General features: G+C 46.7%; 2 protein-coding genes across 3 annotated transcripts in view; both read right to left on the bottom strand.

The window, feature by feature from the left end:
• stard3 (StAR related lipid transfer domain containing 3) overlaps positions 1–3,444 on the bottom strand; it is a 40,259-nt gene extending 36,815 nt beyond the window's left edge. The window contains exon 1 of one of the 2 annotated variants that reach the window (XM_072561161.1): positions 3,394–3,444. The gene's annotated coding sequence lies outside the window, so the exon portion shown is untranslated. Of the gene's footprint in view, positions 1–3,346 lie in introns of both variants that reach the window. The other variant, XM_072561162.1, reaches the window with a different exon arrangement.
• A 5,781-nt stretch (positions 3,445–9,225) lies between these two features.
• Positions 9,226–20,915, bottom strand: ppp1r1b (protein phosphatase 1, regulatory (inhibitor) subunit 1B). Its single transcript, XM_072561160.1, has 6 exons — positions 20,621–20,915; positions 19,418–19,478; positions 18,564–18,586; positions 17,300–17,381; positions 16,181–16,372; positions 9,226–14,791 (listed from the first exon to the last, which is right to left on the bottom strand). The coding sequence occupies exons 1-6, from the start codon at positions 20,699–20,701 to the stop codon at positions 14,709–14,711; spliced, it is 522 nt and encodes a 173-aa protein (XP_072417261.1). The 5' UTR covers positions 20,702–20,915; the 3' UTR covers positions 9,226–14,708.
• Between the last annotated feature and the right edge of the window lie 3,725 nt (positions 20,916–24,640).

Genomic DNA, 24,640 nt, shown 5'->3' with positions numbered 1-24,640 from the left:
GGGGGAGGGGGGAGAAGAGTGGGGGGGGAGGGGGGGAGAAGAGTGGGGGGGAGGGGGGGGAAGAGTGGGGGAGGAGGGGGGAGAAGAGTGGGGGAGGAGGGGGGAGAAGAGTGGGGGAGGAGGGGGGAGAAGAGTGGGGGAAGAGTGGGGGAAGAGTGGGGAAGAGTGGGGGAAGAGTGGGGGAAGAGTGGGGGGAGTGGGGGGAGGGGGGGGAGGGGGGGGGAAGAGTGGGGGGAGGGGGGGGGAAGAGTGGGAGGGGGAAAGGGGGGGGGGGGGAAGAGTGGGGGGAGGGGGGGGAAGAGTGGGGGGAGGGGGGGGGGAAGAGTGGGGGGAGGGGGGGGGGAAGAGTGGGGGGAGGGGGGGGGGAAGAGTGGGGGGGAGGGGGGGGGGGGAAGAGTGGGGGGAGGGGGGGGGAAGAGTGGGGGGAGGGGGGGGGAAGGGGGGAGGGGGGGGGGAAGAGTGGGGGGAGGGGGGGGGAAGAGTGGGGGGAGGGGGGGGGAAGAGTGGGGGGAGGGGGGGGAAGAGTGGGGGGGGGGGGGAAGAGTGGGGGGGAGGGGGGGGAAGAGTGGGGGGAGGGGGGGGAAGAGTGGGGGGGGGAGGGGGGGGGAAGAGTGGGGGAGGGGGGGAGAGGGGGGGAGGGGGGGGAGAGTGGGGGAGGGGGGGGGGAAGAGTGGGGGGAGGGGGGGGAAGAGTGGGGGGAGAGGGGGGGGGGGAAGAGTGGGGGGAGGGGGGGGGAGGGGGGGGGGGGAAGAGTGGGGGGAGGGGGGGGAAGAGTGGGGGGGAGGGGGGGGGAAGAGTGGGGAGGGGGGGGAAGAGTGGGGGGAGGGGGGGGGAAGAGTGGGGGGAGGGGGGGGAAGAGTGGGGGGAGGGGGGGGAAGAGTGGGGGGAGGGGGGGGGAAGAGTGGGGGGAGGGGGGGGGAAGAGTGGGGGGAGGGGGGGGGAAGAGTGGGGGAGGGGGGGGGAAGAGTGGGGGGAGGGGGGGGGAAGAGTGGGGGGGAGGGGGGGGGGGGGAAGAGTGGGGGGAGGGGGGGGGGAAGAGTGGGGGGGGGGGGGGAAGAGTGGGGGGGAGGGGGGGGGGAAGAGTGGGGGGAGGGGGGGGGAAGAGTGGGGGGAGGGGGGGGGAAGAGTGGGGGGAGGGGGGGGGAAGAGTGGGGGGAGGGGGGGGAAGAGTGGGGGGAGGGGGGGGGAAGAGTGGGGGGAGGGGGGGAAGAGTGGGGGGGAGGGGGGGAAGAGTGGGGGGAGGGGGGGGGAAGAGTGGGGGAGGGGAGGGGGAAGAGTGGGGGGAGGGGGGGGAAGAGTGGGGGAGGGGGGAAGAGTGGGGGGGAGGGGGGGGAAGAGTGGGGGGGAGGGGGGGGAAGAGTGGGGGGGAGGGGGGGGAAGAGTGGGGGGAGGGGGGGGGAAGAGTGGGGGGAGGGGGGGGGAAGAGGGGGGGGGGAAGTGGGGGGGAAGAGTGGGGGGGAGGTGGGGGGGAAGAGTGGGGGGGGAGGGGGGGGGGAAGAGGGGGGGGGAGAGGGGGGGGGAAGAGTGGGGGGGAGGGGGGGGGAAGAGTGGGGGGGAGGGGGGGGAGAGTGGGGGGGAGGGGGGGGAAGAGTGGGGGGGAGGGGGGGGAAGAGTGGGGGGGAGGGGGGGGGGAAGAGTGGGGGGGAGGGGGGGGGAAGAGTGGGGGGAGGGGGGGGGAAGAGTGGGGGGGAGGGGGGGGGAAGAGTGGGGGGGAGGGGGGGGGGAAGAGTGGGGGGGAGGGGGGGGAAGAGTGGGGGGGGAGGGGGGGGGAAGAGTGGGGGGGTGGGGGGGGGTTGTGGGGGGGGAGGGGGGGGAGTGGGGGGGGAGGGGGGGGAGAGTGGGGGGGGGGGGGGAGAGTGGGGGGGGGGGAAGAGTGGGGGGGGGGAAGAGTGGGGGGGGGGGAAGTGGGGGGGGGGGGAAGAGTGGGGGGAGGTGGGGGGAAGGTGGGGGGGAGGGGGGGGGAAGAGTGGGGGGGAGGGGGGGTGAAGAGTGGGGGGGAGGGGGGGGGAAGAGTGGGGGGGAGGGGGGGGAAGAGTGGGGGGGAGGGGGGGGAGAGTGTGGGGGGGAGGGGGGGGGAAGAGTGGGGGGGAGGGGGGGGAAGAGTGGGGGGGAGGGGGGGGGAAGAGTGGGGGGGAGGGGGGGGAAGAGTGGGGGGAGGGGGGGGGGAAGAGTGGGGGGAGGGGGGGGAAGAGTGGGGGGAGGGGGGGGAAGAGTGGGGGGAGGGGGGGGTGGAGAGGGGGGGAAGAGGGGGGGAAGAGGGGGGGAAGAGGGGGGGAAAGGGGGGGAAAAGGGGGGGAAAAGGGGGGGAAAGGGGGGAAGAGGGGGGGGAGGGGGGGGAAGAGGGGGGGAGGGGGGGGAAGAGGGGGGGGAAGAGGGGGGGAGGGGGGGAAGAGGGGGGGGAAGAGGGGGGGAGGGGGGGAAGAGGGGGGGAGGGGGGGGAAGAGGGGGGAGGGGGGGGAAGAGGGGGGGAGGGGGGGGGAAGAGGGGGGGAGGGGGGGGAAGAGGGGGGAGGGGGGGGAAGAGGGGGGAGGGGGGGGAAGAGGGGGGGAGGGGGGGGGGAAGAGGGGGGAGGGGGGGGAAGAGGGGGGGAGGGGGGGGAGGGGGGGAGGGGGGGAGGGGGGTAGGGGGGGGAGGGGGAGGGGAGGGGGGGGGAGGGGGGGGGAGGGGGGGGAGGGGGGGGAGGGGGGGGGAGGGGGAGGGGGGGGAGGGGAGGGGGGGGGGGAGGGGAGGGGGGGGAGGGGAGGGGGGGGGAGGGGAGGGGGGGGAGGGAGGGGGGGGAGGGAGGGGGGGGAGGGGGGGAGAGAGGGGGGGGGAGAGGGAGGGGGGAGAGGGGGGGAGAGGGAGGGGGGGGAGAGGGAGGGGGGGGGGGAGGGGGGGGGAGAGGGAGGGGGGGGGGAGGGGGGGGGAGGGGGGGGGAGGGTGGGGAGAGGGAGGGGGGGGAGGTGGGGGAGAGGGAGGGGGGAGGGGGGGGAGAGGGAGGGGGGGGAGAGGGAGGGGGGGGGAGGGGGGGAGAGGGAGGGGGGGAGAGGGGAGGGGGGGAGGGGGGGGAGAGGGAGGGGGGGGGAGGGGGGGAGAGGGAGGGGAGGAGGGGGAGGGGAGGAGAGGGTGGGGAGGAGGGGGAGGGGTGGAGAGGGAGGGGAGGAGGGGGAGGGGGGAGTGGGGGAGGGAGGGGGAGGGAGATGTGATGGGGGGACGGGGTTGGAGTTCCTGTTTTCCATCCCTTTGCGGAACAGCCCCCCCCCTCAACTAAACACGTCAGTCCGAACATTCCCGGAAGCCCACACTGTCCGGTCCGGAGGCCGGAGTGACCACTGATCCCGGACAGAGTCTGGCCCAGTCCACTGGCCTGCATTGGGCCTCATCCTCTCCCGGGCCTCGGCTGTTCCTTCTCACCTCGCCCGCGGCTCCACTTCGCTCTTCTGTCCCGGAACCTGAACCCGGGGCTCACCCGGAAGCGGATCCGGTTGCACCGCCCCCAACATGGGATGGAGCGGTTTCAGATCGGTGTCACCACCGTAACAGACCCCGGTTTCCGGCAGCAAACCTGCTTTCTACGGAATGAATGTATGAAACCGATAATAAAACAAAGAACTGCGAATGGAAGTCTGAAAGAAAAACAGAAAATGTTGAAGAAGTTTTGCAGGTCTGACAACATCTGTAGGAAGAAAGCCACGTTAACATTTCGAGGCCGGCGACTCTTCATCAGAACAGATGAAGTTCAGACCTGCTGAGTTTCTCCAGCATATTCTTTTTTTTTTGCACGAAACCTATCCTTACAGTCATGATTTGGAGATGCCGGTGTTGGACTGGGGTGTACAAAGTTAAAAATCACACAACACCAGGTTATGGTCCAACAGGTTTAATTGGAAGCACCAGCTTTCGGAGCGTTGCTCCTTCATCAGATGGTAGTGGACCTCCACTACCACCTGATGAAGGAGTGTCGCTCCGAAAGCTAGTTTGCTTCCAATTAAACCTGTTGGACCATAACCTGGTGTTGTGTGAATTTTAACTTTAGCCTTACAATGGTAGACAACCTACCAATACAAAGTTTCAAAATAAATTATTTCATTTTTTAAAGGATCCCTGGCATTAATTTATGTTTTTACACTACTGGCGTCACTTTTGAAGTAAACAAGATACTCAGTATAAAAGAATTTTCAAAATATGTTTACTTTTATTCTCTCATGGGATTTGGGCGTCACTTGAGCTATCATTTATAACCCCTCCTTAATTACCTTTAAGAAGGTGGTAAACTGCCTTCTTGGACTGCTACAGTCCAAGTGTAATATATATACATGATTTTACAGTGAATCTTTCTCAGTATAGCAATATATTTTAGGACAATATCTATAAACTCTATTGGTTGAAATTGAAATATTAATAGTGGATTTAATGTCTGTGTTCTTATCAAACCTCCAAAACAGGTGAGATTCAATCCTGTCCCAAGATTTCTATACTTTAGTGGCTGATTTCATGATGGGAGGCAGTGTAGAGCTAGTTTTCTTCCTAATCATGTGAGTATCAGTGTCTCGAAATCCTTCTCTATGTTACTGTGTCTAATGATGAGTACTGATCCAGCCACTGAGTGTTTTTGACCATTGATAAGTTAACACATTGCATTGTATTCTAAGCCTGAAAGATGACTGGGGAGTTTTTAAGAGCCAAGAAGACAATGATTTGGAGCAGAGTCGGGGACTTGGGGTTACATCGAGGGAGAATGAACAGGACTAAATTTAGCTGAAACTTGGAAGCAAGAAAAAGTGTGAGTTCAAAGAAATTATTGATCATATTAGTATTCACTAATATTATAAAACTGCAGGGAGAGACCAGAGATGACAGAGGTGATGGATCATTTACCATATATTTTCTGTTCAGTGTGGTAGAGATGCTGAAAAAATAAATCAGACATAGAATTGATATTTAAGAGTCAAAAATCATAGATTTTAAGAAGTTTTAAGGTGAAACAAATGTTTAAGACAAAATGAGATACCAAGCTTCTTGGAACTTCAGTGATGTGTGAAATACATTTGTGATGGGGGGACTAGTAAAGCCAAGAGTACTGATAGAAGAAGGTCAGAGTATAACCATCAAGGGCAGATATAGGAGCAGTTAGTTAGTCCCATATGAGGATGAGGAACTCATTTTGAAAATTAAAGGAATAGACTTTTATTGCCCATTGAAGGAAAGGAAGCAATATTTCAGTTGCTGCACCAAGGGAACTGCATGTTGTGAGTGTTGAGTTTGTGAGTTGAAGGGAACTCAGCGCAAAGTGAGGAACAGTAGTAAAGTGGATGATGTGAGGGAACTTATTTATTTAGAGAAGATACAAAGTTGAGCACAGATTCCAAGGGAGTCTTACATTAATGAGGATCAGACACAAACTACTACCCAAACAGATCAATGTGCAAGGAGATGTGGGAGTCTCAGGCAGAGCTTTGGTGGAAGGCCATGTGACGAGAACATGTTTGGAGGTGTAAGTGCCAGAAACTGTCAAAAGTTTTGAGGACAGTCAAAGAAACAAAGAAGCTTTACCAAAGTGTTACATCACTGATATTATTCAGAGTATTAGAACAAAAAAAATGACATTACAGATCTGATGAAATTTTTTCTCCAATCAGGTTGTTCTGGGTCCTTGTTTGCCTGTGAATCCACTGCTGTAAACAAATTGTGGAATTTTGTTTTTCAGTTGTCAGGGGGTTCCTGCCTTGCAGAAGGCCTGTGCTCAGAAATATGACCCAGTTACTCTCTCCCTGTTTAGCTTTTAAGGTGTCTCAAAAAAAATAGAGATATTAAAAGAAAGGAAAGAATTTCACCAAATTTGTTTGGATCTTTCACCACTTCCTAAATCATCACAAGATGCCTCATGAAAGGTTACTTCAGAAAATAAGAGCTTATGATGTAGCGTACAACATATTAGTATTACTAATGTAATATATTATACGAATTACTGTTAGTAGCTAACTGAGAATTGGCTGGGTACAGAAAACAGATACTGGACAAAAATGGACTATTTCAGATTAGCAACATGTAACCAGGAGAGTGCCACAGGAATTCATACTGAGCCCTCAACTATTACACTCTATATCAATGACTTGGACAAATGGCTTGGACCTAATCTATATGGAGTCTTGGAGATGTACAGCATGGAAACGGACCCTTCGGTCCAACCCATCCATGCTGACCAGATATCCCAACGCAATTTAGTCCCACCTGCCAGCACCTGGCCCATATCCCTCCAAACCCTTCCTATTCATATACCCATCCAAATGCCTTTTAAATGTTGCAATTGTACCAGCCTCCACCACTTCCTCTGGCAGTTCATTCCATACACGTACCACTCTCTGTGTGAAAAAGTTCCCCTTTAGGTCTCTTTTATACTTTTCCCCTCTCACCCTAAACCTATGCCCTCTTCTTCTGGACTCCCGACCCCAGGGAAAAGACTTTATCTATTTATCCTATCCATACCCTTCATAATTTTGGAAACCTCTATAAGGTCACCCCTCAGCCTCCCACGCTCCAGGGAATACAGCCTCAGCCTGTTCAGCCTCTCCCCATAGCTCAAATCCTCCAACCCTGGCAATGTTCTTGTAAATCTTTTCAGAACTCTTTCAAGTTTCACAACATCTTTCTGATTGGAAGGAGACCAGAATTGCACACAATATTCCAACAGTGGCCTAAACAATGTCCTGTACAGCCGCAACATGACCTCCCAACTCCTGTACTCAATACTCTGACCAATAAAGGAAAGCATACCAAACGCATTCTTCACTATCCCATCTACCTGCGACTCCACTTTCAAGGAGCTGTGAACCTGCACTCCAAGGTCTCTTTGTTCAGCAACACTCCCTAGGACCTTACCATTAAGTGTATAAGTCCTGCTAAGATTTGCTTTCCCAAAATGCAGCACCTCGCATCTATCTGAATTAAACTCCATCTTCCACTTCTCGGCTGATTGGCCCATCTGGTCAAGATTCTGTTGTGATCTGAGGTAACCTTCTTCACTGTCCACTACACCTCCAATTTTTGTGTCACCTGCAAACTTACTAAGTGTACCTCTTATTCTCGCATCCAAATCATTTATGTAAATGACAAAAAGTAGAGGACCCAGCACCAATCTTTGTGGCACTCCACTAGTCACAGGCCTCCAGTCTGAAAAACAACCCTCCACCACCACCCTCTGTCTTCTACCTTTGAGACAGTTCTGTATCCAAATGGCTAGTTCTCCCTGTATTCCATGAGATCTAACCTTGCGAACCGGTCTCTTATGGGGAACCTTGTCGAATGCCTTACTGAAGTCCATATAGATCACATCTACCGCTCTGCCCTCATCAATCCTCTTTGTTACTTCTTCAAAAACTCAATCAAGTTTGTGAGACATGATTTCCCATGCACAAAGCCATGTTGACTATCCCTAATCAGTCCTTGCCTTTCCAAATACATGTACATCCTGTCCCTCAGGATTCCCTCCAACAACTTGCCCACCACCGATGTCAGGCTCACTGGTCTATAGTTCCCTGGCTTGTCCTTACCACCTTTCTTAAACAGTACACCACGTTAGCCAAGCTCCAGACTTCCGGCACCTCACCTGTGACTATCGATGATACAAATATCTCAGCAAAAGGCCCAGCAATCACTTCTCTAGCTTCCCACAGAGTTCTAGGGTACACCTGATCAGGTCCTGGGGATTTATCCACCTTTACCCGTTTCCAGCACTTCCTCCTCTGTAATATGGACATTTTGCAAGGTGTCACCATCCATTTCGCTACTTTCTATATCTTCCATATCCTTTTCCACAGTAAATACTGATGCAAAATATTCATTTAGTATCTCCCCCATTTCCTGCGGCTCCACACAAAGGCCGCCTTGCTGATCTTTGAGGGGCCCGATTCTCTCCCTAGTTACCCTTTTGTCCTTAATGTATTTGTAAAAACTCTTTGGATTCTCCTTAACTCTATTTGCCAAAGCTATCTCATGTCCCCTTTTTGCCCTCCTGATTTCCCTCATAAGTATACTCCTACTGCCTTCATACTCTTCTAAGGATTCACTCGATCTATCCTGTCTATATTTTCTAGGTTAGCTGAGGACGCAAAGGTAGTTAGGAAAATAAGTTTTGAGAAGGACATAGCAAAACAGCAAAGGATAAACTTAGGTAGATGAGTGAGTGAAAATTTGACCGATAGAGTATAATGTAGAAAAATGTGGAAAAAGTGAGGACTGTAGATGCTGAAAATCACAGTCTATATTAGAGTGGTGCTGGAAAAGCACAGCCTGTCAGGCAGCATCCGAGGAGCAGGAAAATTGACGTTTCGGGCAAAAGCCCTTCATCAAGAATGCTCCTCGGACGCTGCCTGACCGGCTGTGCTTTTCCAGCACCACTCCAATGTAGAAAAATGTGAACTAGCTCACATTTGCAGAAGGAATCTTTTTAAAATTATATTACTAAAATGGAGAGAGAGATTGCAGAACTCTGAGGTACAAAAGAATCTTGGTGGCCTGGCATGTATATCACAAGATGTTAATTTACAGGTAGAGCAAGTCGTTAAGACAGCAAATGAAATAGCTTTGCATATCATAAGAGGAACACAATATAAAAAACTAAAAATATTTTATTATAATTGTTCTGGGCATTGATGAGATTACATTTAGAGTACTATACACAATTTATTCTCCTTATTTAAGAAAGGATATAACTACTTTTGAGGCTGCTTAGAGAAGATCCACTTCACTGATTTCTAGGATATGGGGTTTATCTCATGAGGTGAGGTTGCACACATTGGGTCTGTATCTAGTAGAGTTCAGAAGAATGAGAGATAATCTTATTAAAACATACATGATCCTGGGAAACTTGGGTACTTGACAGGATGGTTACAGAGAAGATGTTTCTTCTTGTGGGATAGACTAGAACAAAGAGGTAGAGTAGGGGTCTCCCATTTAAAGATGGAAATTAGGAGAAATATTTTCTCTCAGAGGATTGTGAGAATATAGAACTCCCTTCCCCAAAGAGCAGTGGAGACAGAGCCATTGAATACTTTAAAGGCAGAGGTAGATCAATTTGTCAACTGATTAGGGGATCAAAGCATATTGGGGATAACTAGGAAAATGAATTTGAGACCACAATCAAATCAGCCACGATCTTATTGAATTGCAGTGGATCTGGCTTGAGGGGTCAAAAAGTCTACTCCTTCTCCTAATCTGTGTGTGTGTATGCATCACACATTCTCCTAACTAAAAATCATAACTTCAAACCTACAAATTAATGGTTTGACTGGTGTTGATTACATGTATCCGTTGGTGATCTCTGTTGAACTCATTCAAGTAAATGCAGGGCACAAAATGAGTGGTCTAAGCAGATTTTATTGCCTTATCCCGTGCACTCATTCAAAATGCAGAGAAGAATTTAACAGCTTGATGTAAGAACCTTTGTGGAAAAGTACTAGGGTTTTTGATAGATACACCCAATCCCCATCCCACCATTCACCAGGTATCCTAATTGCTATATTAAATAATGACCAACATTGCAGTGACAATATAAAGCAAGGACCTCAGTTAATGAGGCAGTAGCAGGGTTGAGAAGCAAGGTACTGTGGAGTGAGTAGGAATATACCAGAGCTCTGGTAATGTTGCCTGCTCAGTGACCTGAGCCATTACAAGTGAACATCAACATTAACAGGGCTGGTGTGGAGTTAAACCTGCAGTTTCAAAAAAGATTATATCCCAATTGGGTTGGTCCTCATGCCATTTGAGTTATTAATTGAGTAAAATAGATTTTTAAAGGAGCCATGCAGAGGTGAAAGATGAGCAATGCTGTCTAAAGATCTCAGAATTTGAAATGTTGTTTTCACAATATTCACTTCAACTTTATAAAGGCCTAGCTTCAGAAAGTCAGCTATTCCTTGTATCCTTGTGATACAAAAGCCAACATTAATCATTCATTGGGTCAGTTACATTTAAACAATAGACTCTGTGCATAGGAGTAAGGGATGAGTTACTGATCAGGGAACTTAGGGTTGTTGCCTCCTTACAACTTCTTCTACCTGCTCAATATTGCCCCACGTGCCGTCTCCTCATATTCTCCATTCTAGGGTCAGCTCTGGCATTGAATGCTTTCAGGCATCTTCCTGCATGTGACACTGAGATAGAAATATCTCTCATGGCTGTGTACCTTTTTGTACTGTGACTGACAGAGATATGACTGATCATAGATGGGAAAATAATAAATAAAACATCAACTGGCAAAGTTAAACATGACTTGCATTTCTATACAACTTCAAACAAGCTCAGGATATCACAAAGCATGTTACAGTCAATCAAATACTCTTAAAGTGTAGGCAGTGTTATAATGTAAGGAAAATGATAGCTAATGTGCCACCCTTACCTGGTCTGTCCTACATATGACCCCTCACCCACAGTCATGTGATTGACCTGGAACTGCCCTCTGGGCAATTAGAGATGGACAATAAATGCTGGCCTAGCTAGTAATACCCATATCTCATGAACGAAATGAACAGTTGTGTACAGAAAGCACCTACAGACAACAATGAGCAAATAGCCTATTGACATTCACGGAGGAAAAAACATATTGGGCAGGACATCAACAAGAACATCCTTGTTCTACAAATTATTGTCATGGTAACTTTTATATCTACCCAGGAACACAAACTGGTTCTTTATTTAAATATCTCATGTGAGTTATAGCATTACTGGCAGTGCAGCAGTACTGACCCTCAGAAGCGACCATATGACAGTGTGGCACTCTCTCAGCACTGATCCTCCCACAGTGTAGTGCTCCCTCAGTATTGCATTAACAAGACATACCCAGAACATGAGTTCAAGTTCCTAGGGCAGGAATTAAACCCATGATAAAGAGGGTGTCTTATGTGGAAAGGCTCAGCCACTATCCATTGGAGTTCAGAAGAAAGGGAGGTGATCTTTGTGAAATATATGAGATTCTGAATGGATCTAGTAGGACAGTTGCTGAAAAGCTATTTCCCTGTGAGGGGGAAAATGAAAACTAAGGGACATAGTTTAAAAGTAAAGGGTCTCTCATTTAAGATGGAAATAAGTTCTTTTCTCCCCTTAGAGGGTCATGACTATGTGGGATCCTCTTCACGAAACAGCAATGGGGGCAAGGTCATTGAATATTTCTAAAGGAAGAATTAGATAGATTCTTAACTCACAAATGGAATACATAGCATTTGATTTGTATACAGGCAGTCACCAGGATGTCAATGGGTTCCATTCTAGAGCAAGTTGGAGCACAATGCAGCACAAAATAAAGCAGCCATTTGTAAATACAAGAATTGTTCACACTGAGTCTTTAAAATTATACCCCTATGAGTCCATATTCATAAGTTGGACATTCGTAAATAGGAGACCCCTTGTATATATTTAATTGCTTTTATTTTAGATTTGCGCTTTGAATTTTATGAATGCACTATATGGGTTTTCTGTGATTCGGAAGTTAAAAATTAAGTTGTAAGTATTTCTGCAGCCATGGTAACTGCTCTATGACATCTTTATGACTATGGAGTCATGGAGATGTACAGCAAAGAAACAGACCCTTTGGTCTAACTCGTCCATGCCGACCAGATATGCTAAATTAATCTAGTCCTATTTGCCAACATTTTGCCAATATCCCATCAAACCTTTCTATTCCTGTACCATCCTGATGCCATTTAAATACTGTAATGGTACCAGTCTCCAACATTTCCCCTGGCAGCTCATTCCATACACACACTACCCTGTGCAGGAAAAGTTACTCCTTAGGTCCCTTTGAAGTCTTTGCCCTCTCACCTATGTCCTCTAGTTTTGGACTCTCCTACCCTAGGGAAAAGAGCTTGGCTATTTAGCCTATCTATGCCCCTCATGATTTTTTTTTGAAAAAGTCACCCTACAGCCTTTCACACTCCAGGGAAAATAGCCCCAGCCTATTCAGCCTCTCCCCATAGCTCAAACCTCAATCACGACAAAATCCTTATAACTCTTTTCTGAACCCTTTCAAGTTCAACATCTTTCCTAAAGCAGGGAGACCAGAATTGAACACAGTATTCTAAAAATGTCCTGTACATCTGCAACTTGACCTCTCAACATCTATACTCAATGCACTGCCCAATATAGACAAGTGTACCAAATACCTTCTTCGCTAACCTATCTACCTACAACTCCACTTTCAAGGAACTATGCACTGCATTCCACATTCTCTTTGTTTGGCAACACTCCCCTGCTAAAATAGTTTGTGAAGGCTACTTAGGCATACTTTGTGTTTACTTTAGGATTACTTTAGGATTTAATGACTTATTAGAGTGAACCACTGTTTTTTTAAGACCTGTTGGACATATTTCTAGATTTAGGAGATTTTTTTTACCTTAACAGAATTTCCCATACTTCAGAGGGAGACGTTTTTGTTTTAGTTTTACTTTGTTTTGGGCAGTTCTGTGAAGTCTTTGGTTAACGAAGATTAAATGGCACAGTCCTCATGAGAAGGGGAGAGTAAAATGAAACTAGATCATCCCAGACTAAGGAGTTAATGATATTTCCAGGCCAGAAATGTTGGGATAGAACACTGAAGAGGACCTCAAGTTGAGTTTGTTTAAACTCAGGTGTATGATAGCTCCAAGAATAAGATATCAGAATTTCCGGCTAGGATTTAAGGACGCAGATACCATATACCTATTGAGGTGTTGGTAAAAGGATTCTGGTGAGAGTACTGAACAAGGATTGCTATTTCCCATTAACTACAGACCAGTGAGCCTGATGTTAGTGGTGGGAAAGTTGCTGGAGAAGGTACTGAGGGATAAAATCTATTTATATTTGGAAAAGAATGGGCTTATCAGTGATAGGCAACATGGATTTTGTGCAGGGTAGATCGTGCCTTACCAACTTAATAGAGTTCTTTGAGGAAGTGACCAAGTTGATGATGAAGGAAGGACTATAGATGTCATATACATGGACTTTAGTAAGGGGTTTGATAAGGTTCCCCAAGGCAAATTAATGGAGAAAGTGAAGTCACATGGTGTGAAGGGTGTTCTAGCTAGGTGGATAAAGAACTGGTTGAGCAACAGGAGACAGAGAGTAGTAGTTGAAGGGAGTTTCTTGAAATGGAGAAAGGTGACCAGTGGTGTACCACAGGGATCAGTGCTGGGGCCATTGTTGTTTTGTAATGTACGTAAAAGATCTGGAAGAGGGCATTGATGGTCTGATCAGTAAGTTTGCAGATGACACGAAGATTGGTGAAGTAGCAGAAAGCATAGGGGACTGTCAAACATTACAGAGAATATAGATAGACTAGAGAGTTGGGCAGAGAAATGGCAGATGGAATTCAATTCAGGCAAATGTGAGGTGATGCATTTTGGAAAGTCTAATTCTAGAGCAAACTATATTGTAAATGGAAGAGCCTTGAGAAAAGTTGATGAGCAGAGAGATCTGGGAGTTCAGGTCCATTATAGCCTGAAGGTGGCTGCACAGGTGGCTAGAGTGGTCAAGAAGGTATGCTTGCCTTCATCAGACGGGGTATTGAGTATAACAGCTGGCAGGTCATGTTAAAATTGTACAAGACTTTCGTTCGGCCGCATTTAGAATATGGTGTAGAGTTCTAGTTGCCATATTACCAAAAGGATGTGGACGCTTTGGAGAGGATGCAGGGAAGGTTTATGAGGATGTTACCCGGCATGGAAGGTGCTAGCTATGAAGAGAGGGTGAGTAGGTTTGGATTGTTTTCATTAGAAAAAAGGAAATTGAGAGGGGACCTGATTGAGATCTACAAAATCATGAAAGGTATAGACAGGGTGGATAGAGATAAGCTTTTTCACAGGGTGAGGGATTCAGTAACGAGAGGTTATGCATTCAAGGTGAGATGTGAAAAGTTAAAGGAGTATATATGTGGCAAGTACTTCACACAGAGGGTGGTAGGTGCCTGGAACGCGTTGCCAGCAGAGGTGGTAGAGACAGGCACGGTAGGTTCATTTAAGGTGCGTCTGGACAGATGCATGAGTAGCTGGGGAGCAGAAGGATACAGATGCTTAGGAATTGATTAGGTTTAGACAGTGGATTTGGATCGGCTCAGGCTTGGAGAGCCAAAGGGCCTGTATCTGGGCTGTAAATTTTCTTTGTTCTCTATTTAGTACTGCACAAGAGAATTTATTTTTCTTCTGAATATTATAAAGGTATGTTTTGGGATTAATGGGATTATACTTTTACTGTCTGTCAAAAACTCTTTCAATTTACAAGTAAATAGATTAATCGATTCTATTTTATCTTAAATTTCTTTTGCTTAATAAACTATTTCATTGTTAAGTAGAACCTGCAGTATTGTGTGCTAGTCTCAGCAAGAAACCACTTCCTTAAAACCAAAACAAAACAAGTTTGATCTCTCAAATCAGATTTCAGTCTGGGATTAGACTTGTCTGATAATAACACCAGTTGAGATCATAACACACAGGAATCAAAGGATGGGCAGAAAGTAGTGACCATACTGAGATCTTATTGGATTACTCCTGTCCTTAATTCGAATGATTGTTAAATCTCTGCACTGAGCTGTTTTGGGGCCACTACAAAATTCAAAGACAAGGTAAAAATCCAAAGGTGTGGTTTCAGTTTGGTACAGAAACTTAATTATAAACAGGATGATTGTCATCAAAGCTACTCAGACTAAACAGGACAAAGCATTCAAGTTGAAGGTGAGCACCGGGTCACAAAGCCTCTGGTTCATGTCAGGGCATCTCGCAGTCCTGTTTGTCAGTGAATGTCCACCGTCTGCATTGTGCTTGGGATTTCTCCGTCTCTGTCCCAGTTGCTGCAAATCAAAACAGACTGTTAGTCCGAGGAACAGGGATGGTGGCGTAAACAAACAGTATCAGACAAAATTGCCACAGGATACCCTGTACCCAGTCAAAGCCATTCCAGAACCTGGGGCTCTCCAGCATTCCTGCACTCCAGTGGATAAGAAAACATCATTTCAATCCATTGAAGAATATCTGATAACATCAAGGGTGTATCATGTGCAAGAAATGCAACATAATCTATTTTTAAAATTATGAAACCTGAAGTAAGATTGGGACAGGAATTTGGGGAGCAGCCCCTTTAACTCAGACTTTACTGGGAGAGATGTGGGTGGAGCTAATGTTCCTTTAACCCTGTGTCATTGATGACTGTCCAGAAGTGAGGACTAGCTCCATTGGAAAGGAAGATACAAACAGGGAATTTCTATTCTATTATTCCTCCCCCCCCCACCCCAAAACCACCGTACTCTCTCTCTTTCCCCACCTCTCTGAAGGACTAAGGATCTGAGGATATGGATACAGAATAGGATTGTTCCTTCAATGTTAGTGGTAAGGATGCCTGCACACTGTGCCTCTCTCCCTCACTGATCACCTTTGTGTGCCAGCAGATCTTTGTCCATGTCTCTACCTTGCTGTGGAGTAGTTTCTCTCTCCCCATTGGCAGGTAACCATGCTTAGATAGCTTTTGGCCATTCCCAAGATGTTCCTTGTATATATTGATCCTGCCCAATACGGCCCAAATCCAAGGTGAGAATCCAGCAGAATGTGTTCAATGAGATCTGTGGTCTCAGTGTTACATGGATTGCCCAATATCCAGAACCCCATGTGTGTAGATCATTTGGGGACATTTTCAAACTGGGTAGGTTCTGTTCAAAGTGTAGTGACAGCTCAATTTGAACAAGTTGTTCTCTAATTTACCAAAATAGCAGGTGATCAGTTGGAATGAGAAGAAACTTCTTCTCTCAAAGTTATGAATTTTTGGAATTTTCTGCCCCAGAGGCTTGTGGATGCCCCATCACTGAATATATTTAAAGCTGAAATCAATAGATGTTTGGTCGCTCAAGGAGTCAAGTGACATAAAGAGCAGACATGAAAGTGGATTTGTAGTTAAAGATTAGCCATGATAGTATTGAGTGATGGAATGGTTTCAATGGGTAGAATGACTTCCTTCTGCTCCTATGACTTATATTCTTACAATAAAACTTCACGTTAGTTAACTGTGGTGAGTAAACTTAGCCCCTGGACTTTAAGGATATTGGTTTGTTCTTTCAACAGAGACTCTCTGACCAAGATCCACACCAGATGGACTCTGCATGTCCTCAGGGCTCAATTCTCACTGTCAGTCACAGTGCAGTTTCTTGTTGTCAGTGTACGATTTCATGATGTCCATTCTTCCCACTTACTGGCAGTGCCCACTGCTGGTGTTCTAGGGCTGGCTTTTTGGTCTGTCCGCGGATCTTGGCCTATTTGGAGCAGGTCCATTTCAGAGGAATCAGACACAACACTGTCACACTCTGCCACATCTGAGGGGGTATCATTATACTGCAAACATGTGGACTCAGCTCCAAGCTGGGATTGCACAATGTGCTGAACAGCTGAAAAATACAAGTACATATAAACACACAATCTAAAACAAATGGTCTAGAAAGGGTTCAAAACACAAAACAAACATATTCACATATACAATACACACATACACACACAGCACACAATCAGCATGGAAAAGCTTTTAGCTGTTAACTTTACTGGAAGTGAAAATGATGTAAGATGTAAAACCAATGATTCACTCAGCCCCCATTTTACATCTATCAATCTAACTTCACCCCAAATGCGTCAGGATCCAAGAAGCAAGTGGAATTCAGTGACAAATAGAGTAACAGTGAGAAGACCAGGGTGGGGGAGGCTGAGGAAAAGGACGATAGGATAGGGTCTGGATAATGGGCAGCGAGATAGTGTCTGACAGGCTGACAGCCAGAGTGAAGTTGAGATACAAGTGGATGCAGGAAATTAGGCAACTTTGTCACCAGGCTCACATCATTTCAGAGTTTGAAATCCATTCAGGTCCAATAACTTGTTGAGGTTTAACACAGACAACATCATCCTGAAGGAGAGTGTCTGGCCTGGAGTGGAATCAGTGGAAAGGGAGCAATGTTTGTGATTAGGGTCAAAATATCTAGTATTTATCTGAAGTAAACGTTGGCTCATCCTTGACATGATTTCAGCCCAGCAACCTGACAGCACAGAATTGCTGGTGGCCATGTCCAGATCAATTCCATCAGACAGGACACAAGGACTGCACCTCTATTGCCAGATTAATAGTGAGAGTCCGCACTGAATGGGAACCGAGGCTGGAGTCTCCTCAGTTATAGCCACATTGTTCAGGTTCTCTCTACATTTTGTACACCTAAAGTCAGGTTGCTGCTATCTTTCAGAAGAGTAAATCTGTACACTGTCTCTAGATTTAACCATGTCTCTTCCTGCAATGTACAAGGTGCAGAGAACAGTATTGATGGAACAGATACCTTTTAATGAGGGAGGTGTGTATGAGCAGGATGGAGTGGCTCGCTTGGATTTCAGAATCTCACTGTCAGTGGAGGGCAATCTCTGAAACAATAAATAGGCACATCCTTTACATTTGCATTTCAACATGACCTTGTCAACCAAGTTCAACTTACAGGAGGAGGTCACTCAGGGCTGTTCCACCATCCAGTTTAAATAATGGCTGATTTTAACTTCATCAATCCATCTTAACATAGAACATTGCAGCATAGCACAGGCCCTTTGGCCCTCGATGTTGTGTCGACCTGTGGAACCAATCTGAAGCCTATCTATCCTAAACTATCCCATTATCATCCATATGTTTATCCAATGACCACTTAAATGCTCTTAAAGTTGGTGAGTCGACTATTGTTACAGTGTGTTCCATGCCCCTACTACTCTGAGTAAAGAAAGTACCTCTAACTTCTGTCCTATATCTATTACCCTTCAATTTAAAGCTATGTCCCCTCAAGGTCATCATCACTATCCGAGGAAGAAGGCACAGTGGCTCCGTGGCTCGCAATACTGTCTCACAGCACCAGCAACCCAGGTTTGATTTCAGCCTTGGGTGACTGTGTGGAGTTCGCACATTCTCCCTGTGTCTGCTTGAGTTTCCTCTGGGTGCTCCGGTTTCCTCCCACAATCCAAAGATGAATTGGCCACATTAAATTACCTATAGTGTTAGGTGCATTAGTCAGAGGGAAATGGGTCTGGGTGGGTTACTCTTCCGAGGGTTGATGTAGAATTGTTGGGCTGAAGGACCAGTTTCTACACTGTAGGGAATCTAATCTAATCTGAGCTGTCCTTGAACTGAATGGCTTTGTGGCCATTTCAGAGGGTAGTTTGAAGGTAGCCATATTACTATGGTTATGGAGTCACAAGTAGGTCAGACAATGTTGGTAGATTTTCTATTCTAAAGGATGTTAATGAACCAGATGGGTTTTTACAACAATCGCTGGTAGTTTCATTATGGAGTCTAGTTTTTAATTACAATGGGATTTGAATCCCTGTCCCAGTTAAACTGGGTATTTGAATGTCTACTCTAGTAACAGTCTCACTTTGCTGTTGCTTCCCTCAATCCATAGGGAGGAGAAGAGCCCTGCGCAGAGTGTGGCAGTGAGGCCCAGGGACAAGAGAGCATGGGGATGGGGATAAGTGAGTGGTTTGTGACTGGAGGGGATCAGCTAGGTATTGCTCAGAAAACAGATTCCATATAACCCAGTGGAAAGTCAATAATATCAGACTGACCTGGTAGAAAACTGGCTCCTCTTCTAGAGAAAAAAAAGAAAGGAAAAAAGGTGAGCGGTTTGTGATATCAGCAGAAGTGCAATGTGATTTAATCAAACTTTTTCACTGGATAGTGATATTATACCTGACTGAGGCTGTGAACCAGACTGAGAAACATTGGTGCTTATCGCATTTCCCTTTTCTGCTGTTAGTGCATCACCCAGCATAGGCCTTAAGCTGCTTTTGGCTTAAAACTTGCAGTCTGATTGCAGGAAGTTGTATCACTAGTGAGCAGATTTTCTGGCAATTGGCTAAAGTAAAGCAGTGAGTGATTGTGATCAGGAAGGTGCTGCCTGAAAGGGTGATGAAAGCAGATAAAACCAAAACTTTCAAAAAGGGAAATACTGGAAAATGAGAAACACTGTGAAGACCCTAGTGACAAGGTGGTAGGATGGGACCTAATTGTTTCAAAGTGTCAGCATAACTACAATGGGCCAAATGGCCCCTGGATTCTCTGAAAGAAGGTGCACCTTCACAGAGAAGTGAGATCCCTCTGAGACAGCGTCACAGGGCAGTGGAGCGAGTGCCCGTTTTCCAAATGCCAGTAGACTCCCCCAGTCCAGTGACAGATATTCCAGTTTTGGGAAAGATGTTGAGATGGGGAGCAGGTGGGGTGAGGAGCAGAGGAGTGAAATGAGGTGAGGTATGTGAGAGGCTGGAAACAGCAGGTAAGGGAGGGAGGAGGTAGTGGGTGCTGTTCCCTCATTGCAGCTGCCCTGGTTTCTGGTCTCTCATATTAATCAGTAAGTGATGCCAGGCTTTAAGAGAGCTCTGTCATGAAGTTAGTTTCACTGCTGATGCCATGACCATGTTACCTGGTGATGACTGATCAGAGAGTCTGAACAGTGTTGCCGGAGTAGGTCTCCGTCTCCGAATCTATAGAAATAAACAGGAAGAAGCTGTGATCAGAAAATCACCTCGAACTTCAGATGCTGGTCAGGAATTTCATTACTTTCAAAGTTCACCAGCTTTTTAATCCAGTCGCAGTGTGAACACGGCTGAGACAGTGTAAATGGACCAGACCCCACCATATCAGAGTAAACTGAATTCAAACAGGGCCCGACTGGTAATAATCTTCCCCAGTCCACAACCTCCAACTTTTTCCCGAGAGCCAACTGTGAGCCCTTTCCCAGTTCATCTCACCCCAGAAACTACCCCCACCCCCAGAACCCAGCCGCAACCCCCACTCCAGCTCCCCCTGAACTCATCTCTTCCCTTGACCCCACCGCTCCCCCCAGTCTTCCGTGTGGTTGGCACTACTGCCTCACAGCGCCAGGGACCCGGGTTCGATCCCAGCTTCGGGGTGTTTGCACATTCTCCCTATGTCGACGTGGGTTTCCTCCCCCACTCCAAAGATGTGCAGGTCAGGATGGATTGGCTATACTAACTTACCCTGACCTGGTCAGGGAATCTGTAGATCAGGTCGGTTAGCAACGGGACCCCCCCCCCCCCCCAGGGGGGTTACGAGAGGGTGTTGTGGCTGTTCGGAAGGTCGGTGCAGACTCAATGGGCTAAATGGCCTGTTCCGGCATTGGAGGGATTAAACAATTCAATAAATACCATATTCCCATCTGCTAATAGTTCTCATGAAGGGTCACTGGACTTGAAATGTTAACTGTGCTCTCCTACCTCAGAGGGCTGCCAGACCCTGCAGAGTTCCTGCAACAATGTCTGTCTCTGTTCCAGGTCCAGGGGATGGGGTCAGGGACTGGGACAGTGGTTAGGAATATCTGAGTTTGGGATTGTGTGTGGGATGGGCTGAGGGTGGGGTTTGGGGAGTGTCAGCATGAGACTAAAAACGTTTTGATGCTACAAGGATTTTTAAAAAATTATTTTCGCGGAAATCCGCCGATTAGAGATTAAATCTCCGGTTTAGAGTCTTGGAGAGATTCTGTCTCAGGTTTAATACGGACTCATTGGAACATAAATCCCTCATTACTGAAACCACACAGAGGAGTTTACAGAATCAAACAGCGAGTTCAAAATATCCTCAGCTCCAGTCCACATCACAGTGTTACCTTCTCCACTGCTCCGGTATCCAGCTGACTGGATCTTGACGGCACCGAGAAATTGATCTTCTTCCTGCTTTTTGGTTCCATGTTTCTCTCCCGTGTCTGATTGTCGGGAACTGTGACCCTCGGTCAGTTTCCACCCGGCTTTCTCTCTCCCTCTCCCTCACACACACACACACGGCTCCTGCCCACAGTCTGAAGCTGATGGATTGTCCTATAGCTGTCCTGTCCTCACCAACATCAGCACCACACACCGAGCCACAGGAGACATGAATTATAGATCTGTGACAGAGAGTCGGCCTGGTAATGAGCTTCCTTGTGGAGAGGTTGGAGGGAATGTTTAAACCCCGGAGCAGCAGCCTATTGTCTGAACCCAGGAAGTGTCAGATTAGAACAAGAGCAGAATAATTTGTTGCATCGACAGGAACCTATTCATTAAAACTAGCGGTTACTGCAGGAATGGGAGGTGAGCTGGGACCGCTGACCTTTATCAGATCAAAGTGTCACAGGAACTGCCCGGGAGAGCAGCAAAGAACATGTGGCGAAACATAGCAATTAGAAAAATGAGAAAACCAGAAACAGTGCCTGATCACCAAGTGATAATTCCATTTCCTCGGAGACTCGAGTCTGCTTGCTAAGCAGGGAGTGGACTCAATCTGACGGAAACTGCTTCACCGCCAATGTCGCACTGACCATACCCACTACAGATTCTCAGAATGAGGTGCATTCCGGGGGAAAGCCACCCCAACCAAAATACAAAATGTAATTGTTTTCAATCAGTACAATGAGGTATTAACCACCACCCACGTGTGCTTGTGTGTGTAGAGGGAACACCTATGGGCATCACTGAAACACCACTATCAACATTATGGGGGTTACCATTGACCAGAAACCAGAGTTAACAAAGTAAGTATTGATCCCAAGATAACTGGCCTGTAGTTTCCCACTTCTCTTCCTTTTTTGAATTAACAAATTACATCAGGTCTTTTCCAATCACTATTTCTTTTATGATCCAAGATAAGACCCATCAGGATCAGGGAACTTGATCTATTTGTTTGCCATCTCTTTATCCTTTATGACCAATCCCCAGACTCATTTTCCATAGGATCACCATCCTGACTTGAAAAATATTTCAGTCTTCCTTCAGTATCACTTGGTCAAAATCCTGAATTCCCTCTCTAAGGGCATTGTGGGTCTACCCACAGCCCATGGACTGCAGTGGTTCAAAAAAGCAGCTCACCCCCACTTTCTCTGGGATAATTACAGGTGGCTTATAAAGCTGGCCCAGCCAACAATGTCCAGATCCTGTTAAGGAAAAAAAAACTTTTTCTGGAACTAGGAAAGGTCCTTGCAGTCTTTTCTGAATCTCAGTAGTGTCTATGTTTCCTTCATCAGGTGACAGTGAGGACGCTGCTTCCTAGAAGGTTTCATTGTTGGACGGTGAGTCCCCCATGTTTCAATCTCACACTCTGGGCATAATCATCTGCCAGTCAATTGGTTTTGGGAGTGAGGGCATTTCCAAGTGTGGAGGCCACACAGAGCTGAAATCTACTATGAGTTCACCCCATGAACTGCTCAAATCCAGTCTGTCCCTGCACTGGATACAAATTAGGATTGAGTGATTGTTGCATTTCTGAAATGGGCTCCTGGGGAATCTATCCACCCGTTATCCTCAAATGCACTTCCACCTCCAACCTCAATTTGAACAGAGGGTGAAGGGGATTGAATGAAGGGAGCATGAGGCTTCACCATCAATGATCATCAAAAGCCCATCGACCCTTTGTCACCAGCCAGATAGAGTCCAAACTCTATCCATTGCAGGAGAGGTGTACAACTAGGAGAAGGAACAGTGACATTAATTCTGCTAATTTCTAATGAAACAATTTTGTAAACATAAATCATGAATAAAATCCACATCACAAGGCTTTAAGTGTGTACAAGAATAGCCTCCAATCAAAGAAAACTAATATTAGTGTTGGATTAATGCTTTGGGAGTGTATCTGTTGCAGTGGAAACCCTCAGCCTCGAGTTGAAAAGCATTCTGTAAAACCATTCACTCAAGATAAAGGCTTGTGGAATCGGGAGAATGTAATTGCATGAATAGAGGATGGGCAACAAGCAGGGAGTAGGGGTAAACTTTTAAATGTTGATGTTGAGAGAGGTTTGGGTATTTTCACACAAGGAATGAAGAAAGTTAGCATGCAGACTTGGTCAGCATGAACCAGAAAATTTGCATATTGTCCTTTATTGCAAGGGGGCTGGGGACCACAATAAGAGATCGTGCTCCAATTGTACAAGGTTTCAGAGAGATCATGGTTTGAGAACTGTGAGCAGTTTTGGTTTCTATATCTAAAGAAAGATAACTTGCTTTAGAGATAGTACAGTTCAGGAACACTGGATTGGGTCCTGGAATGAGAAGATTGTCCTATGATGAGATCCTGAATAAAGTGGGTCGCTCTAGAGTTTGGAAGAATGAGGTGATCTCATTGGAATGTACATAATTCACTGAGAGGTGCAAGAGGGTGGGCATTGAGGGGGCGCATTCTCAGGACAAGGGGCCAAATATTTAGGAACGCAATGAGAATGAGTTTCTTCACTCAGAAGGTTGTAAATCTTTGAATTTTCTGCCTCCAAAACTGCCATCCTTACTTGGTGTGGCTTACATGGGATTCTAGACCCACAGCAATGTAGCTGACTCTTACCTGCCCTCTGGGAAATTAGGAATGGCACAATAAATGCTGGTCTAGTCAGTGACACCTACACCTGATGTACCATAAAAAGAAAATAATCCATCTCTAATTTTCTAAATTGAAAATTTAACGCAGAACTGTTTGCTTCTATACTCTCCCAATGAAAACAAAATTCCATGCTTTACCATGAACTTGCTCCCTCACTGTTTTCTTAAAAATAAATCATCATGGCTGCTGAAGTACCCATAAGTCAATCATTAAATCTCTTCAGCCACACAGAGTAAAACCACTTGTTAGTTGAAATCCAATCTCTAAATAATTGTTATTAAAATGTAGATAAATCATACACTTTACATCACAAATCTTTTGCAAATAATTACACTGATAACGCATTGCATTATATTGTAGAATTTATGATTTGGAGATGCCGGTGTTGGACTGGGGTGTACAAAGTTAAAGAGCACACAACACCAGGTTATAGTCCAAGAAGTTTATTTGGAAGTACTAGTTTTCAGAGCGCTGCTCCTTCATCAGGTGGTTGTGCTTGGTTAGGTTAGTAATTGCAGGGAAACAGAATTGTGTGTGTCTCCCTCCATCTGCAACCTCTCCATATAACATCTCTTATATGCTATTTTCTACAGTCAATACCTTTTTGTATTGGCTGGAATTCAAATTTTCCCTTTAATATATTAGTAGTTAATGCAAATTTCTTCCAGATTATTGGCTGAAATTCAAACATAGTCATTATTAATATTAATTTTTATTTGTCTAAAAGGTGTAACCAAGCAGAAAGAACCAATCAAATCTCTAAACAAAGCACATCCTGTTTCCTTTGTTTCTTTTCTCTGGAGCTGAAATTTCTGATTTTTAAAATAGCGTCTAAAATTCAATAAAAATTCTACAGACTCCAAGCTTCAAATTAATTAATCAAATGAATGAATGTTGTGTGTGGGAGTGAGTAGCTACATGTATGACCTGAACCCATCCTCCATTCACCTTGAACAACCAGTCACTCCTTTGATTATTTTTCTAGAAAAATTAGATGACAAAATTAATTAACTCTGAAGTTCTACCTGTGACAAATCCCAAAAAAAACTTCATATTGACCATATGAGAGGCAATTTTGGGGACAGAATTTTAAAAGCTGTTTCCTCAGGAGACAGTTTATTTATAAATCACAGGTGATGACTGTTCACAGAAAAAAAACATTTGTATCTCAGCATAAAACTTTATTTAAAATGATACAATCACACAGTGCAGATGGAGGCCTTTGGGCCCATCTCAATTTGTTTGTTTGTCCTTTCCTATTCCTTTGAAGAAATTATCTTGACTGCCC

Source organism: Chiloscyllium punctatum, chromosome 42, assembly GCF_047496795.1.
Source record: "Chiloscyllium punctatum isolate Juve2018m chromosome 42, sChiPun1.3, whole genome shotgun sequence".
NCBI classification, from domain to species: Eukaryota; Metazoa; Chordata; class Chondrichthyes; order Orectolobiformes; family Hemiscylliidae; genus Chiloscyllium; species Chiloscyllium punctatum.
The sequence above is the reverse complement of the archived record's forward strand: the minus strand, read 5'-3'. Positions and strand labels throughout refer to the sequence as shown.